The 16,199-nt window shown below is 38.9% G+C and overlaps 1 protein-coding gene across 1 annotated transcript in view; it reads right to left on the reverse strand.

The window, feature by feature from the left end:
- Positions 1-1,054: 1,054 nt before the first annotated feature.
- DCHS2 (dachsous cadherin-related 2) overlaps positions 1,055-16,199 on the reverse strand; it is a 427,667-nt gene continuing 412,522 nt past the window's right edge. The window contains exons 18-20 of the mRNA XM_077279369.1: positions 15,194-15,480; positions 9,156-9,294; positions 1,055-3,832 (exon numbers count right to left, since the gene is read on the reverse strand). Of these exons, the coding sequence (XP_077135484.1) occupies positions 1,218-3,832; positions 9,156-9,294; positions 15,194-15,480 (3,041 nt within the window). The 3' untranslated portion in view covers positions 1,055-1,217. The remainder of the gene's footprint in view (positions 3,833-9,155; positions 9,295-15,193; positions 15,481-16,199) is intronic.

Below are 16,199 nucleotides of genomic sequence, written 5' to 3' on the forward strand. Positions count from 1 at the left end.
GTTTTTGACCTGAAGAAGAAGTATATAAACTTCAAAACATGTAAATAATAAAAACCGCAATACCATTTTGTGTGCACCTGGACTTGCCTCTCCACCTACCAGCAACGCGGAACATCCACAATTCCTTTCTTTACGTATGCATCTGGTCTGATGACCCATGGACCTGAGGCAGCTGGGATTTCTATACTTTAGCTTTGTGAGCACAACCAAACCAAGTTAGCATAAACTTTTTAATTCTCTAAATTTATACCTGATAAAACCCTACTGTCTTTTTTCTCTGCTCCCAAGCCTTTTTCTGAAAACACTGATGGCACCATTACCGGTTATTCACATACATGTTTTATATGGAAGTGTGAGGGAGGCCTTAGACAAATTAGAGAAGACGAATGGCTCAGAAACAATTGGAGGTTTGTGTAACAAAATGAACACAAATTTGCTCAACTTTTTATGTAGACTGTAACTGTTCGATAAATACTGTTGAACAGTTTAGTTTCTCATTCCATTTATAGAAATAAAAGTATAAAACTAATTGTAAAATGTGTATTCTGTCAGATATACTTACTTATATTTATGCCATCTTCTTAAAAACAAAAAAATTACAAAATTAAAATCAGGGCAGCCTGCTACCCAAGCATTCTTGTGTCTAAAGCAGAAAAAAGCTTTTCAACCTTATCCCAAATTCATGAGTGATCTGACATTTCAAGGAACACTATACTATACATTTCCTCTTCTTTTTCTGGCTCACTAAGAGGGGTTTAAAAATAAAGGAGTTCATTTTAATGTCACTTTTATGGCTGATATTATATATCATCCATACTACACTCAAAAAAAACAAAGGGAGACTATAAATAAAATATTGTTAAACTCTAGTAGTAGTAATATATCATTAAATGCTTGTAAATACTGGCCTATGATAATGAGTTTACTGGTTGCACAATTGTTTTTCAGTTCAGCCATGTTCATGCATTGTGGACGGTGGAGAATCCGGAAACCGTTACAAAAATGTAAGCAGAACAAATTGTTTTCTTGCAGACAAATAAGACAAGCAGAACAGTCAAGTTTAGCCATTTTAATTGGCTATAATTTACTGTGTACCATTCCATATAGGTAGTTGAAATGCAGCTTTGGACACACAATGCAGAGTCGTAATGATTTCTTTAGACATGCCTTACTTGGTCCCCACAAGTTTATACAGTTGTAAATGCTGCATGTGGGTCTCATACCTGGAACTCCTTTATCAGCAGTTCCTCAGACAGTGCAGGCACTGATGTTCCATTAATTCTTGTGTCTGATCGCACCGGTGAGGCTGATGGAGTGTGAACCGTGAGCATGGACAGCGAAGGTGAAAAGGTTGGGGTCATTGTTGAAGGCTGACATGCCAAATTAGAGAAAAAAGGTGAACGGGGATATTTTACAAATGTCTGTCCTGACATTATAGTTGGCATTCGAGGTGGTACTGCCCTTATTCCAGGCTGTGCCACAGATGTGATTAATGGGGGTGGAAAAATAAAAGGTTTCTTTTGCTTAGGTACATGTCTATGCATCTTTTCATCTTTCAGTCTACCAATATCACAGAAAACAGATGAAAGTGTCTGAAACCTTGGTTCCCAACTAAGCAGGTAATCCCAATTATAACTTCCTCTCAAGTCCTCATCAGAGGCCACTAAAGATGCCAGAGAACCATATCTGGAGTCATATGACATAGGAACATAGATGTAGTCTTGACCAGTCTCAGGTAGACCGTTCTTGTCCTTTGGGTTGTTTTCACTATTGTGGTGTGTTGATGGTAAGTCCTTTTTGCTTTTATAGTATGCATGGCATTCGCCTTCTCCATCTTCCTCCTTAAGGATCACTACGTTTTCTGTGCTTTCTGACCCAATCACCACATCTGTTTCGTCTGACTCACATGACAGAAGGTCAGAGTCTCTTGGAATTCCTGAGTCTGGAACGCGAGAGGCTCTTTCACTAAGAACAGAGCCAGATTCTTTTCTAATGGGGTATTCATTGATCATCTTTATTTCCTCATCTTCAGCAGTTTCCCCTTCTGTTGAGCCATGACCACTCGAGTCTGAATTCCTGCATTTGTTCCCAGTGTCTTTCTTTTCTCTAATGCCAACTAAACCCAGCCATTCTGCTGTATCTGGAACTATGCTGCTCTTGATATTTTCATACTTTGGACACTCATCAGACATGCAATCTTTATCATTGGTATTTGGGAGAGCGGGAATACCGACTTCTTTTATCCCACAAGCATTGACAACATCTTTTTTCTTAAACCTCAGAATTATTCCAATAAGGCTTATAGCCAGTAGCAAGAATACCACAAAGGAAATACTGAAACTGATGGAAAGTATGTTTGCTGACATAACAGGGTAACCTTCTAGAGCTGTTGAAATGTTAACTCGAACATTGCAGGTTGATGACTTTGAGTTTAATTTAGGGCTTTGGGCTTTTACCACAAACTCAGCAATGTCATCATTTTTCCTTGTGTTACTTCGTATCTTATGAACACTTCTTGTCAAGAATATGACACCACTAGTTGCGTTGACAGAGAAAAACTGGGAAGGCTTTTCAAGATTATAGTAGATCACTCCATCAAGTCCTTCATCCTTGTCTGAAGCTCCCACTTTGCCTATAGCTTGTCCAGGTTTGTTTTCTTGTGGTAACTCAAAAAGGTATTCATCTTCATGGAAAATAGGTGGAAACTCATCCTGCCCCTCTATGTCGATGTAAACCAGTATACAAGATGTGGCTTCACTTCTATCTTTCACCTGAATAACAAGACAATATTTTTTTTGTGTCTCATAATCAATTTTGTGTTTGGTATAAATATCTCCAGTTAATGAGTCTATAAGAAACTTCTCTTGCTTGGGCTCATTTAGGCACATAGATTGAATAGAGTAACTCAAGGCACCAAACGGTCCAGAATCTAAGTCAATGGCATTCACCGTGCACACTGGTGAGAAGGGGGGCATATTTTCAGACAGGGCACAGCTTATACTGTTAAACAAGAATTGAGGTGGGAAGTCATTGTCATCAAGCACTGTAATGTAGAGTTTTGTCAATGCATCATCATGTTTAGTACTCCATACATTACTAGCCTTTAAAACCAAAGCAAAGTTCATAACACTTTCATAATCCAAAGGTTTTGCTAGCTTGATAGTCCCATTTTGTAAATCAACTGTAAAAATGGCTTCATCATTCCCAGACACAATACTGTATACAATGTCAGCATTATCTCCACTGTCGTAGTCAAAAGCTGGTATACTTATCACTTCTGTATTTAAAGGATGGTGTTCCTTGACACTAATATGGTACTCCAGATTGTGAAACATTGGTGGATTGTCATTGACATCAAGAACAGATATCAAAACAGTGGCAGTAGAGCTAAAAGGGTAGAATCCCCGGTCCGAAGCTTGTAAAACTAATGTGTGCGTTGTGTCTGTCTCATAGTCTAATTTCCCATTAAGAATAAGTCTCCCAATGACTACAAATGGAGGCTGGGAAAGAATTCCAATGCCTTGTACATTGAATAGGTTGTAAGAATTTCCACTGACAATGGAAAAGTCAATATAAGCATTCTCATGGGTCCAATCCAAATCTTCAGCTGTAAAGGTAAGAACAGCCTCTCCAACTACAGCGTCTTCACTTACATTAATTCTGTACACCTTCTCTAAAAATAAGGGCACGTGGTTGTTTACATCATAAATCTGTAGCTCCAGTATAGTAGTGGATGTTAAAGAAGGACTGCCATTATCTTTGGCTTCTATCAAAATAGGAATCGCAGTACTTTTATCCTTTATTCCCACTGGCATGTCTGTATGCACTGTACCTACAAAAATCAGATTATTGGAATATTATTCATTGGAATTAATCTTTTAATACACAAATCTAATAAAATACTTTTTTATTGCAATGCTTCAATTTTCTAAACAAAGGGCTTGATTCTATATTGCATTTGCTCCTGTTTTTGTCATTTTGCGCCTTTTTTTTGTTTGCAAAAAAATTCATCTTTTCATTTGCGCCTTTCTTAAGTCTATTATATAAATGTTCCACTGTTTGTTTTCAGTTGGTCACTGTGTGGGCATGGTTTATGGTTTCAAGATGTTTTCGCCTGATCCATCATTTGCAACTTTTTAAAAAGTCACAAGTAGTGTTGAGCGATACCGTCCGATACTTGAAAGTATCGGTATCGGAAAGTATCGGCCGATACCGGCAAAGTATCGGATCTAATCCGATACCGATACCCGATACCAATACAAGTCAATGGGACTCAAGTATCGGACGGTATCCCTGATGGTTCCCAGGGTCTGAAGGAGAGGAAACTCTCCTTCAGGCCCTGGGATCCATATTAATGTGTAAAAGAAAGAATTAAAATAAAAAATATTGCTATACTCACCTCTCCGACGCAGCCTGGACCTCACCGAGGGAACCGGCAGCGTTCTTTGCTTAAAATGCGCGCGTTTACTTCCTTCCGTGACGTCATGGCTTGTGATTGGTCGCGTGCCGCCCATGTGGCCACGACGCGACCAATCACAGCAAGCCGTGACGTAATTTTCAGGTCCTCAATGCCTAATTCTAGGCATTCAGGATTTTAAAATTACGATCCGGCTTGTGATTGGTCGCGTCGCGGTCACATGGGCCTGTATGCCTAATTCTGCATTCAGGACCTGAAATTACGTCACGGCTTGCTGTGATTGGTTGCGTCGCGGTCACATGGGCGGCACGCAACCAATCACAAGCCGTGACGTAATTTTAAAATGCGCGCGTTTCCTGCCTCCCGTGACGTCACGGCTTGTGATTGGTCGCGTCGCCCATGTGACCGCGACGCGACCAATCACAAGCCGGATCGTAATTTTAAAATCCTGAATGCCTAGAATTAGGCATTGAGGACCTGAAAATTACGTCACGGCTTGCTGTAATTGGTCGCGTCGCGGCCACATGGGCGGCACGCGACCAATCACAAGCCGTGACGTCACGGAAGGAAGTAAACGCGCGCATTTTAAGCAAAGAACGCTGCCGGTTCCCTCGGTGAGGTCCAGGCTGCGTCGGAGAGGTGAGTATAGCAATTTTTTTAAATTTTAATTCTTTATTTTACACATTAATGTTGTTTCGATACCGATTCCCAATACCACAAAAGTATCGGATCTCGGTATCGGAATTCCGATACCCGCAAGTATCGGCCGATACCCGATACTTGCGGTATCGGAATGCTCAACACTAGTCACAAGATTTATTGCAAATGTACTCCAGTCCTCACTAGGAGTGTCTATGTAAGCCAGAAATGTTTGCACAAATTTTGTGCCATTTTTTAAAACATGTGATTTCAAAAAAAGACAAAAAAACCCACATTTTTTACTTTGTGAAAAAATTAATGTGTCACATGTGCAATGTTGATAATTTTGTGCAAAAAAGTCAGCGAATTGCAAAAGGCAAAAAAAAGAAAAGTGAATTCCAAATAAAATGCAAATGATGAATCGGGCTCAAAATCTCATAATCCCTATTCACTTTTCGAAGGCAATCAAATTAGTAGAACTTGATATACGTGCTTTTTTTTCACACTATATTAACAATGTAGTTGGTAAAAATAGCTCTGGGGCTCTAAGGACATGGCATTCAAGTGATAACACCAGGAGTATTACAGTAGAGATTACATTCCCATACGCTATGCCAATCTTTGTACAGTACTAAGTAATATAAGCAGTAGTGATGAGCGAGTATACTCATTGCTCAGGTTTTCCTCGGGTTGAGGAATGCCTATTTGTTAGGGAATTCCCACATGTATTCAGGCTGTCCAGCAGCCGTAATCATGCAGCTAAAACTAAATTTCCGAGCACTAACAAATACTCAGAGATCACCTGAGCATGCTCGGGAAAACCCGAGCAACGAGTATACTCGCTCATCACTAATAAGCAGCAAGAAATACACGTAAAATTTAGTGTGAGAAACTGATACCAACTCATGTTTAAAATGCAACTAATAAAGGTATAATTTGAAGATCCTATTGTTTTTAATGTTTTCTTATGTGCCAGCATGGCCTTGGGGTCTTGGCTTGGTTTTGGCTGCTTTTTTATGCAATATATATATATATATATATATATATATATATATATATATATATATATACATATACACACACACACACACACACACAGTACAGACCAAAAGTTTGGACACACCTCATTTAAAGATTTTTCTGTATTTTAATGACTATAAAAAATTGTACATTCACACTGACGGCATCAAAACTATGAATTAACACATGTGGAATTATATACTTAACAAAAAAGTGTGAAACAACTGAAATTATGTCTTATATTCTAGGTTCTTCAAAGTAGTCACCTTTGATGACTGCTTTGCACACTCTTGGCATTCTTTTGATGAGCTTCAAGAGGTAGTCACCGGGAATGGTTTTTACTTCACAGGTGTGCCCTGTCAGGTTTAATAAATGGGATTTCTTGCCTTATAAATGTGGTTGGGACCATCAGTTGTGTTGTGCAGAAGTCTGGTGGATACACAGCTGACAATCCTACTGAATAAACTGTTAGAATTTGTATTATGGCAAGAAAAAAGCAGCTAAGTAAAGAAAAATGAGTGTCCGTCATTACTTTAAGAAATGAAGGTCAGTCAGTCCGAAAAATTGTGAAAACTTTGAAAGTGTCCCCAAGTGCAGTGGCAAAAACCATCAAGCGCTACAAAGAAACTGGCTCACATGAGGACCGCACAAGGAAAGGAAGACCAAGAGTCACCTCTGCTTCTGAGGATAAGTTTATCCGAGTCACCAGCCTCAGAAATCGCAGGTTAACAGCAACTCAGATTAGAGTCCAGGTCAATGCCACACAGAGTTCTAGAAGCAGACACATCTCTACAACTGTTAAGAGGAGACTTTGTGCAGCAGACCTTCATGGTAAAATAGCTGCTAGGAAACCACTGCTAAGGACAGGCAACAAGCAGAAGAGACTTGTTTGGGCTAAAGCACACAAGGAATGGACATTAGACCAGTGGAAATCTGTGCTTTGGTCTGATGAGTCCAAATTTGAGATCTTTGGTTTCAACCACAGTGTCTTTGTGCGACGCAGAATAGGTGAAGGAGGAGGTGCATAAATGAGGAGGTGTGATGGTGTGGGGGTGCTTTGCTGGTGACACTGTTGGGGATTTATTCAAAACTGAAGGCATACTGAATCAGCATGGCTACCACAGCATCTTGCAGCGGCATGCTATTCCATCCAGTTTGCATTTAGTTGGACCATCATTTATTTTTTTCAACAGGACAATGACCCCAAACACACCTCCAGGCTGTGTAAGGGCTATTTGACTAAGAAGGAGAGTGATGGGGTGCTACACCAGATGACCTGGCCTCCTCCACAGTCACCAGACCTAAACCCAATCGAGATGGTTTGGGGTGAGCTGGACCGCAGAGTGAAGGCAAAAGGGCCAACAAGTGCTAAACATCTCTGGGAACTCCTTCAAGATTGTTGGAAAACCATTCCCAGTGACTACCTCTTGAAGCTCATCAAGAGAATGCCAAGAGTGTGCAAAGCAGTCATCAAAGCAAAAGGTGGCTACTTTGAAGAACCTAGAATATAAGACATAATTTCAGTTGTTTCACACTTTTTTGTTAAGTATATAATTCCACATGTGTTAATTCATAGTTTTGATGCCTTCAGTGTGAAAATACAATTTTCATAGTTATGAAAATACAGAAAAATCTTTAAATGAGAAGGTGTGTCCAAACTTTTGGTCTGTACTGTATGTATATATACATACATACATATATACACACACACACACACCATCTCCTCTAACAGGTTTTTTTTTTTTATTATTATTTTGAAACCAAGACAAATTTCACCTTTTATACAAATTTGGCCCAATTACACATAAGAAAATACCATATTTTCCGGCATATAAGACGACTTTTTAACCCCTGAAAATCTTCTCAAAAGTCGGGGGTCGTCTTATACGCCGGGTGTCGGCTTGTATGCCGAGTGCAGACACCAATGTGTATATGGTGGGTGGGGGGGAGTGGTCCCGATGACGAAGAGGGGACGTCTCACAGGAAAGTGTGAGTGGAGTATCCCCCATTACCTCATTGTAGCTGCAGCGTGGGGTCTGTGCTGGGGAGCGGCAGCGGCGGCGAGATCTCGGGAGACGAGATCTGAATCTGAGCATGTGCCACCCCCAGTGGCCATTTTCCTGGAGGCCACCGCATCGCAGCAATGGAGCTGCCAGGGTCCCTGGGCTTTGAGAAAATGCCAGAGGAGCCCCGACTGACTCTGCACGAAGATACGCCGCCCCAGAGCACAGAGCCCCGATGCTGCACGAAGAGGAGCCGCCACCCCACAGCACAGCACCCACGCGGCACAAAGAGGAGCAGCCGCCACTGCTCCCCAGCACCCCATGCTGCAGCTACAATGAGGTAATGGGGATACTCCACTCACACTTTCCTGTGAGACGCCCCCTCTTCATCATCAGGACCACTCCCCCCCCAAAAGGCACATTAGTCACCGGCCCTATAAGACGACATACGGCGTATAAGAAGACCCCCGACTTTTAAGAAGATGTTATATTTTAACTGGAAAAGTTGGGGGGTCGTCTTATACGCCCAGTCATCTTATACACCGGAAAATACGGTACATTATCTAAAGTCAATTTATTGAATAAACTTGAAGTACTCCCATCAAAGTATTAATACTCTTTATATATTGAAATCATCGTATTATATTGGACTGTGTACTTACAATTGCTCATTTTGCCTTTATACCTAGCTAATACTTCTCTTTTCTCTCCTCTAGAAACAAGGAGCCTCTTTTCCCTGCAGAAATCATTCCTCTCTTTAGCTCCTAAAGCGAAAATTGACCTCCTGTTTCTACATAGAGCTTAGAAGGATTCAGCTAGTCAATTTTTAATCACGTGATGTCAAAGACCCTGAATAATATCTGGGTAGAAGGGCAAAATGAGCAATTGTAAGTGCATACTGCTATATGATATGATGATTGCAGTATGTTAAGAGGATAAAAACTTTGATTGGAGTACTTTTTTTTATTTATCAGCGTGCTTCTTTAATAATTTAATTTAGGCTTAAGCCATTTGCTAAAAATAAGCCAATCCTGAAAACGCTCAGTAAAAATGTGAGAGTAAATTAATTCACATACCTGTAGTTGGATTGATAGAAAATCCTTTTAATGGAGAAATGATTCTATAAGAAACAGGGCCATACATCTCAGAGTCTCTGTCCGTAGCGGATACTGTTAGAATATATGTATCAGGCGCAGTCAGCTCAGGTATTGATGCCTTTAGGACAAAAGTAAGAGAAAACAGTCAAACAGAGCTCTGGCACCATCAGATTTCACCACTCAGCTTGAGAACGTTCTTATATTTGATACTTAAAAGACTAGAGTACATACCATTCCTGCAGTGTTTTTGTTGCTGATCTATGCATGGGATTAAAAAATGTTATTAACTTTATGCTATTTCCAATGTACCTTGTGATTTATTAAAACTCCTCAGCTGTAGATTGGGATTTAGATGGCATCAGATTCAGAGTGATCTTGTGATGTTCAGTGCTCGAGTGTAATTTTATACTAATAGAAGCAAGGCTTCACACAGTATCTCTGTCTATATTGGCTTCTCATGAAGCTACGGCTGACATGCCATTGTAAATATACCCAATGTTCCAGTGTTCTGCATACCTTCATCACTTTGATTGACTCTATACTTATTTGAACAGTCTTTTTTTCCTCCTTTTTGCTTTATGAGTCCATCAATCTATCAATGCTGCATTGGTATAATGTATGGTTATTTTTATACACCAAATGGACTTAATCTACAGTATTAAACAGTAATTTTTATATTCTTTTTTGTTAATGGAAAACCTAAATAGACCATAAAGCACAGTAATGCCAACTGTGTGTCAAACCACTGTCCCCTAAATATAGGAATTATACAGAAAAGTAAAAGAAATACATTTGCCTTAGGTTTGAAGGAATAGCATACTGTTTTGTTGAAAAGGAAAGTGGTGAAGCTCACAGGAATGACAAAAAAATTCAACCTTTATTACAACCTTGTTAAATTTTGCATTGTAAAATTATGAAGTAGCCAAAAACCACCAATACGTTTTGGTGACCTTTGTCATGGTGAACCATGCTTTGTCACAACAGCACTATGCTTCTTAATATTTATCTTATGAGATGAAAAGAAAAACTAGGAAAAAAAAATAACAGTTTCAGTAAGAGATGAGTTCAACTTTAAAAATTGCCCTATACAGGCAATTCCCTGACAGGTGTGTATTTTCTCATATAACACAATAAAGTATGACATTTTTTTTAGATCTCTACTTCAACCTCAGTCATCTTCTGCAAAAAAAAGTACGATGCCCTAAATTGGTAATCAAGCAAAATTTTTACCATATGCAAATTAGCTATCCTTCAAGAAGAAGAACATTTTCACTCTAGTAACAATTCTTGGGGTATTTAATTTAATACTCCACAGTCACAGGCAGGAGAGTGAGATTTGCCCCACCTATAGAAAAGGTCTGCACTTGGGGTAGCTACCTTAAAACTAAAAGTTTAACTATTTAAAGAACGCCTATCATTTATGTTGTTTTTTTTAAATGGTCGGTACTACCTAACATGTGCAGCACATTGTGGAGATTCAGGACTTGAAATTCCTCACAAACAAGATCTGCAGTATACTGCTCAACAGTCAGAAGCATTGAACTTCAACTTGAGCACATGCACAGAGAACTGTATAGGCTCTATTGATAGTTGTACTGCACTTTGTGCAGGCTCATAGACTTTCTATCAGCCCATACTTCACTTTGTGCTTATGCTAGGGCAAGAGCTGAGTGCTTCTGCTTGAGAAGATGCATATCCCAACGTGTGTTTTTGAATGTATCATGTCTTGCAGATTGGGATGAGTCTGGGTCCCGAGACACCCACCGATTAGCAGAACATGTTAAATAGTATCTATCACTTAAAAAAAATGCAAATGAAAGTACACTTTAACAAGCCTTACAATATGACTTAAGTTATTGGCAAACCAAAGCCTTCTCCAAAAAGAGAAGATATCCAATTGCAGATGGATGTTTCTTGGTTTTTGCCAATCATCACTGCAGAGCAAAGACCTTTGACAGAGATCTAGCGAATAATGTCTCTTATTGTGGAGACTTCCAAGCTTATACACAAGTTCTGACTGGCCATCTAGCAATTCTGAAAAATGCTGGATGGGCCTGCAACCAAAGATGAGCGGATTGCTTTGCACAAGCCAGGTCCATGCTTTATGTCAATGCTCTCTGATGTGGACAGGAGATGTGTACATTTCCTGACTTTCTGGATTCCTCAGTGCGATGTTTGATTCACCAGCATGGCGTGACTTCATCTGTGTTGCACCCAGCTAACGGCGGACAGCACAGCAAATCATAAGGCGAGCCTGGTATTCCAGAAGCTCAGGACTTTTGTGCAGTTCCTGTCCTAGTCCGGAAAGCACTGAGCTGGGATGGGTTGTGCAAAGCAATGCGCTCATCTGTACCTTCAACAATTGTAACAGTATTGTCATTCTGTAGCAGAGAAGACAGCGCCCTGCTTCACATCTTACTCAGGTAGGCTGCAGGCAGCTTCCAGCTGGCAGACCGCAGAGCCTGCTGTGGAAGAATGCATTCCCACTCGGAGTGGGAGCGGGGTGAGGGGAGTTTCAGTTTATTTTCATTCCTTGACAGGCACAGGATAACTTTTTTTTATTATTATTATCATTACTATGAAGTGACAAAATTACGAGGTACAATGGGGGGGCATTATTAAGAGGAGACACAATGGGCAGTCATTACTAAAAGTAGGCAAACTGGGGTTCATTATTATAAGGAGGCACATTGAGGGTAATTATAAACCCTTTCCCACACCCATGCATAAAATTAAGCCATTGAGTGCATGGAGTTGGTTCAGGAAAGATATATATCTTTGTACCGTGTTAGCCAGTAGATAGAAAAATATTTAGAATTGAGAGTCCTCAGTGGTTGATACCTTTTAATGGCTAACTGAAAAGTTGGTAACACATTGCAAGCTTTCGAGACTACGCAGGTCCCTTCATCAGGCATAGACTAATACAACATCTGAAGAATCACATATTTATATACAACACAGCACAGAACTGTCATTATGGGAGAGTGATAAACAGCTGTGTCCATAAATATTGGAACAGTTCCTAGATAAGGAAATTTCAGGTCCATGGTGCTATGATCAGGTATACAAAAATGTTTGACCACAGGTAGATCCATTCTTTTTTTCTCTTATTGTGTGGCGGTAAGAATTTATCCTTGTTCTCAGTTTCTGCCCTGTCTCCCCTACATACAGACCCCCCAGTTGGACATTTAGTACAAATAATTAAGGAACGGCAGATGCCGTCTGTGTTACTGGCTTCAAAGGAGACCATCATTAGGATCAAATAATGCAATAGTGAAATAGTGAAAAGTAATTAAAAAAAGTTTTTTTAAAAATATTAAAATAGAAAAAAAGGAAATCATCGCTCTTTCCCCAAGTTAAAAATAATAAAAAATAAGCATATTTGGTAATGTCATGTCTATAAAAGTCCAATTTATCAAAATATAAAATTGTTTCTTCTGTAAGGGAAATGTTGCAAAAAAAAAAAATAGCTGAGTATCACTGCTACTCAAAAATGCAATAAAAAGCAGTATCTACCCTATAATGCTGCCTATTAAATCTACTACTCAGCTGCTTAAAAAACAAGCCCTAATAAAGCTCCTTCAGCAAAAAAATTAAAATGTTCTAAGTCTCGGAATATGTCAACACAAAACTAATTTTTTTACAAAGTTTGAAATTTTTTAAGCCACTGAAATTGCAAAAAAAAAAGGAAAAAGGACAATTAATATTGGCATGATTGTTCTGACCATCAGAATTATGTTGCCATGTAATTGTTAATGAACAATTAGTGCTTTAAAATGACAACAGGATTGCATCTTTTTTCACCATTTCAACTCGCTTTGAATATTTTTGCTGTTGCACAATACATTGTATGGTAAATGAATGGTGTTAATCAAAACTACAACTTGTCCCGCAACAAACTAGCCCTCATGTAGCTATGTCAACGGAAAAGTAAAAAAAGTTCTTCTTTCAAGAAGGGGAGGACAAAATGTAAGCAAAAAAAATGAAAATTTGCTGTGTCATTAAGGGGTTAAAAGGAGGCATAATAGGTGGTTACTACTAAACACAGACCCAATAGGAAGTAGGGTAAATGTCTGGACTAAGTTAAGCCACTAAAGTGGGGTAACTTTTTATGAATCTGATGGGTCCTTGCTGGTGTAGCTGACCAGGACTACTAGTGTGAAACACCAAAATTCACAATATTTTTGAGCAACTTCTGAGTAGTGCAGAAATATTGTGACTTAAGATGCTTTTTATTATGCCAGAATTCTAGTGTAAACACCCTAATCAATACACTATTAAGTTTACTACGTGTGTGACTGAAACATTTAAACTAAGTCAACTATGATTGTATAAAAAAGTACATGTATAGATGTATTTCTGTTTAAGTTTTTTGGGGGGTTGTGGAATGTTATATCTCGCTTTGGAAAAAGGAGAAGATATTCTGTTTAATTGTATGCACTTAGATATTTTGGAATCCCGGACCATCTTTTCACACCTCTGGTAATTAATATATGGGTAAGGTTTGCATTGAGGTGCTGTTCCGTTCACCACGATCAAGGTCTCATATGAAAACACATGCCAACTCACTGTTAGCATATTGTATAGCAGGTTTTTGGCTTCTACTATACCCGGGACAAAAGAAAAAGTACCGTAAGTAAAATTATATTGAGTTAACTTTATCATTACTATGTGATCTAAGGTATTGTCAGTAGAATGAATAAAACACTTTTTTAAAATGTAAACTCCATTCAATATTTTCATTGCACTGAAAGACTTTTATATTCAATCAAATCATCAGAAGGATACAAGTGTTCTTGTATGACCCACTGGCTAGTAAAGTCAGAATAAGGACCCAACTGTAGTAGACACCTGTCAAAACTTGACATGACATATCATTAAACATTGTGATATTAACAATGGTAAATTACACACAATAACTATAGCCAACGTGTCTAAAAGGTATTAGGGCTTGTGTATACTTCACATGCTAGATATAGAAAACTGTATTCTCTCTATCTTATTCCTGTCGCTGAGAAACAACATAGATTTGCATGACTACATTTTTCAAAACATAGTATCGTAAAATGATAGCATGCAATACAGGACTGTGCTGCTCTGAAAACATTTAGTTGGGACAGACTGTTCCTAATCATGTGTATGGGGATCTTCCTCCTCTTCTCAAACAGATAATGTCAGAGAAGAGAAGGATATTTTAAAATTAAAGGAGTTGTCTAGGACTATCATATTTTTTTTACTATGAGTCTAAAAACTAACAGCAAGTAACTGCTAACAGAGGCAACTACCTGCCTGTTCTACCCAGCGGTGGCTCAGAGAGGTCACCGACCGCTCCTGCCAGCGATTCAGCTGCTCCACATCCACAGAGTAGCTCATCTTCTTCCAGGTTACTCCATTGATGGGGCGTTACTGCTGACACCATGCTGATTGACAGCCGGTTCACTGCAGTTAGGCAGCGGCAAGCCGACTGTCAATTAGCATGACATTGACAATTATGCCCCATCAACTAAGCAGAGTGGTTGAGAAACTGCTGCTCTGACAACGTGACATTAGAAGAAGCCGCTGAATTGCCAACAGGAGCTGTCTGTGATCGATAAATGCAAGCAGAAATCGGCCCCTGGCACAACAGGCAATTAGTTAGCAACTACCTGACTGTTAGTTCTTAGGCCCATAGTAAAAAATGATATAGTCCTGGACAACTCCTCATTTCAGGAGAACTTGCTGCAGAATGTCTGTTTCTTCCTCTTACGCCTCCTCTCCTTCATTCTCCATAGAATGTCATGAGAACTAGCTGACATCTCCTATCTCAGTAATGGGAAAGTCTGTATTCATTAAAAACAGATTTTACCATGAATTGAAAATGTTGAGAATAAATGATCAGTCCAGGAGAACAACAAAGCAAATTTCGTTCACAAAATGTAGTTAAAAAAGTCTTATTTTCATTTGTACTATTGATTTATTGATTTTTTACTAACTCTGATTTTCTTTGGATTGGAAAAAGAGTTCCCCAGACTTCTTACCTTGTACGAATCTTTTGTAAATAATGGAGGATTATCATTAATATCTAGAATCACAATGAAGAGTTCAGCGTCAGCCAGATGCAGCGAATCAGACGCCTCGATCCTCAAATAATATTGGGATGTTTCCTCGTAGTCCAGCACACCGATGAGGGTTACAACTCCTGAGTATTTGTCAATGGCAAACTTCATTCCAGGATTTCCATCTTCAGTAAAGCTATACGTTACATTTGGCCGGAGGTCCACATCATTGGCTGATATGCAAACTACAGTGAAGCCAGGGGCAGTATCTAAAATATTGAATAAAACATATGCTTTCTTATGATAGCTGATGTAACAGTAAGGGTATAATGCAAGTTTATCTTCAGATACCAATGTCATGTCTTTTGCTCTATTTTTGGTGTATTCTTCTACATATTTTTATTTTCTTACTTTCAGGTATTTTATAATATTACTGCTTATATTATCCCCCAAACATGTTCTTGTACTGTTTAATTGTTCAATCTTTGTAATACGTCAAATTGCGTCCCATGGGGGTAAAGGCTGCTATAAAGCCAGCCTTTGCTACTATTATAGGGTCCATAGAGAGGGGACCCCTAGGTCATGTTTGTCTCATCCTAATTTAACTTTTCACAGGCAACATAAAAAAATAGAAACCCTTTGTAGAAAAATAAATAAGAGTATAAAAATAAAAGGCAAATAAGTACCAGGCCTTCATGCCATGGTTATACAATCCCTCTTTTTTCAGTTTTCATTTTTGAAAAATATTAAATACTATACAAATGTAAAGGTCTTATATTTGATATGTGTAAATAAATACATTATCACTACTTTTGTAGAAAAATGGTTTGCATTTCTTTGCAGAAAAGATTTTTATGGGACTTAAAGCCAGTTGCCAGGTTTTTGCCACCCCAACTGACGGCATCATGATTTCAGCAATTTGTTACTTACTGAGTTGCTTGATGCAGTTTTGGTAAAATCACAGTTTTTCTGCTGTTGATCTAGAAGA

Source organism: Ranitomeya variabilis, chromosome 1 (assembly GCF_051348905.1).
Source record: "Ranitomeya variabilis isolate aRanVar5 chromosome 1, aRanVar5.hap1, whole genome shotgun sequence".
Taxonomy (NCBI): Eukaryota; Metazoa; Chordata; class Amphibia; order Anura; family Dendrobatidae; genus Ranitomeya; species Ranitomeya variabilis.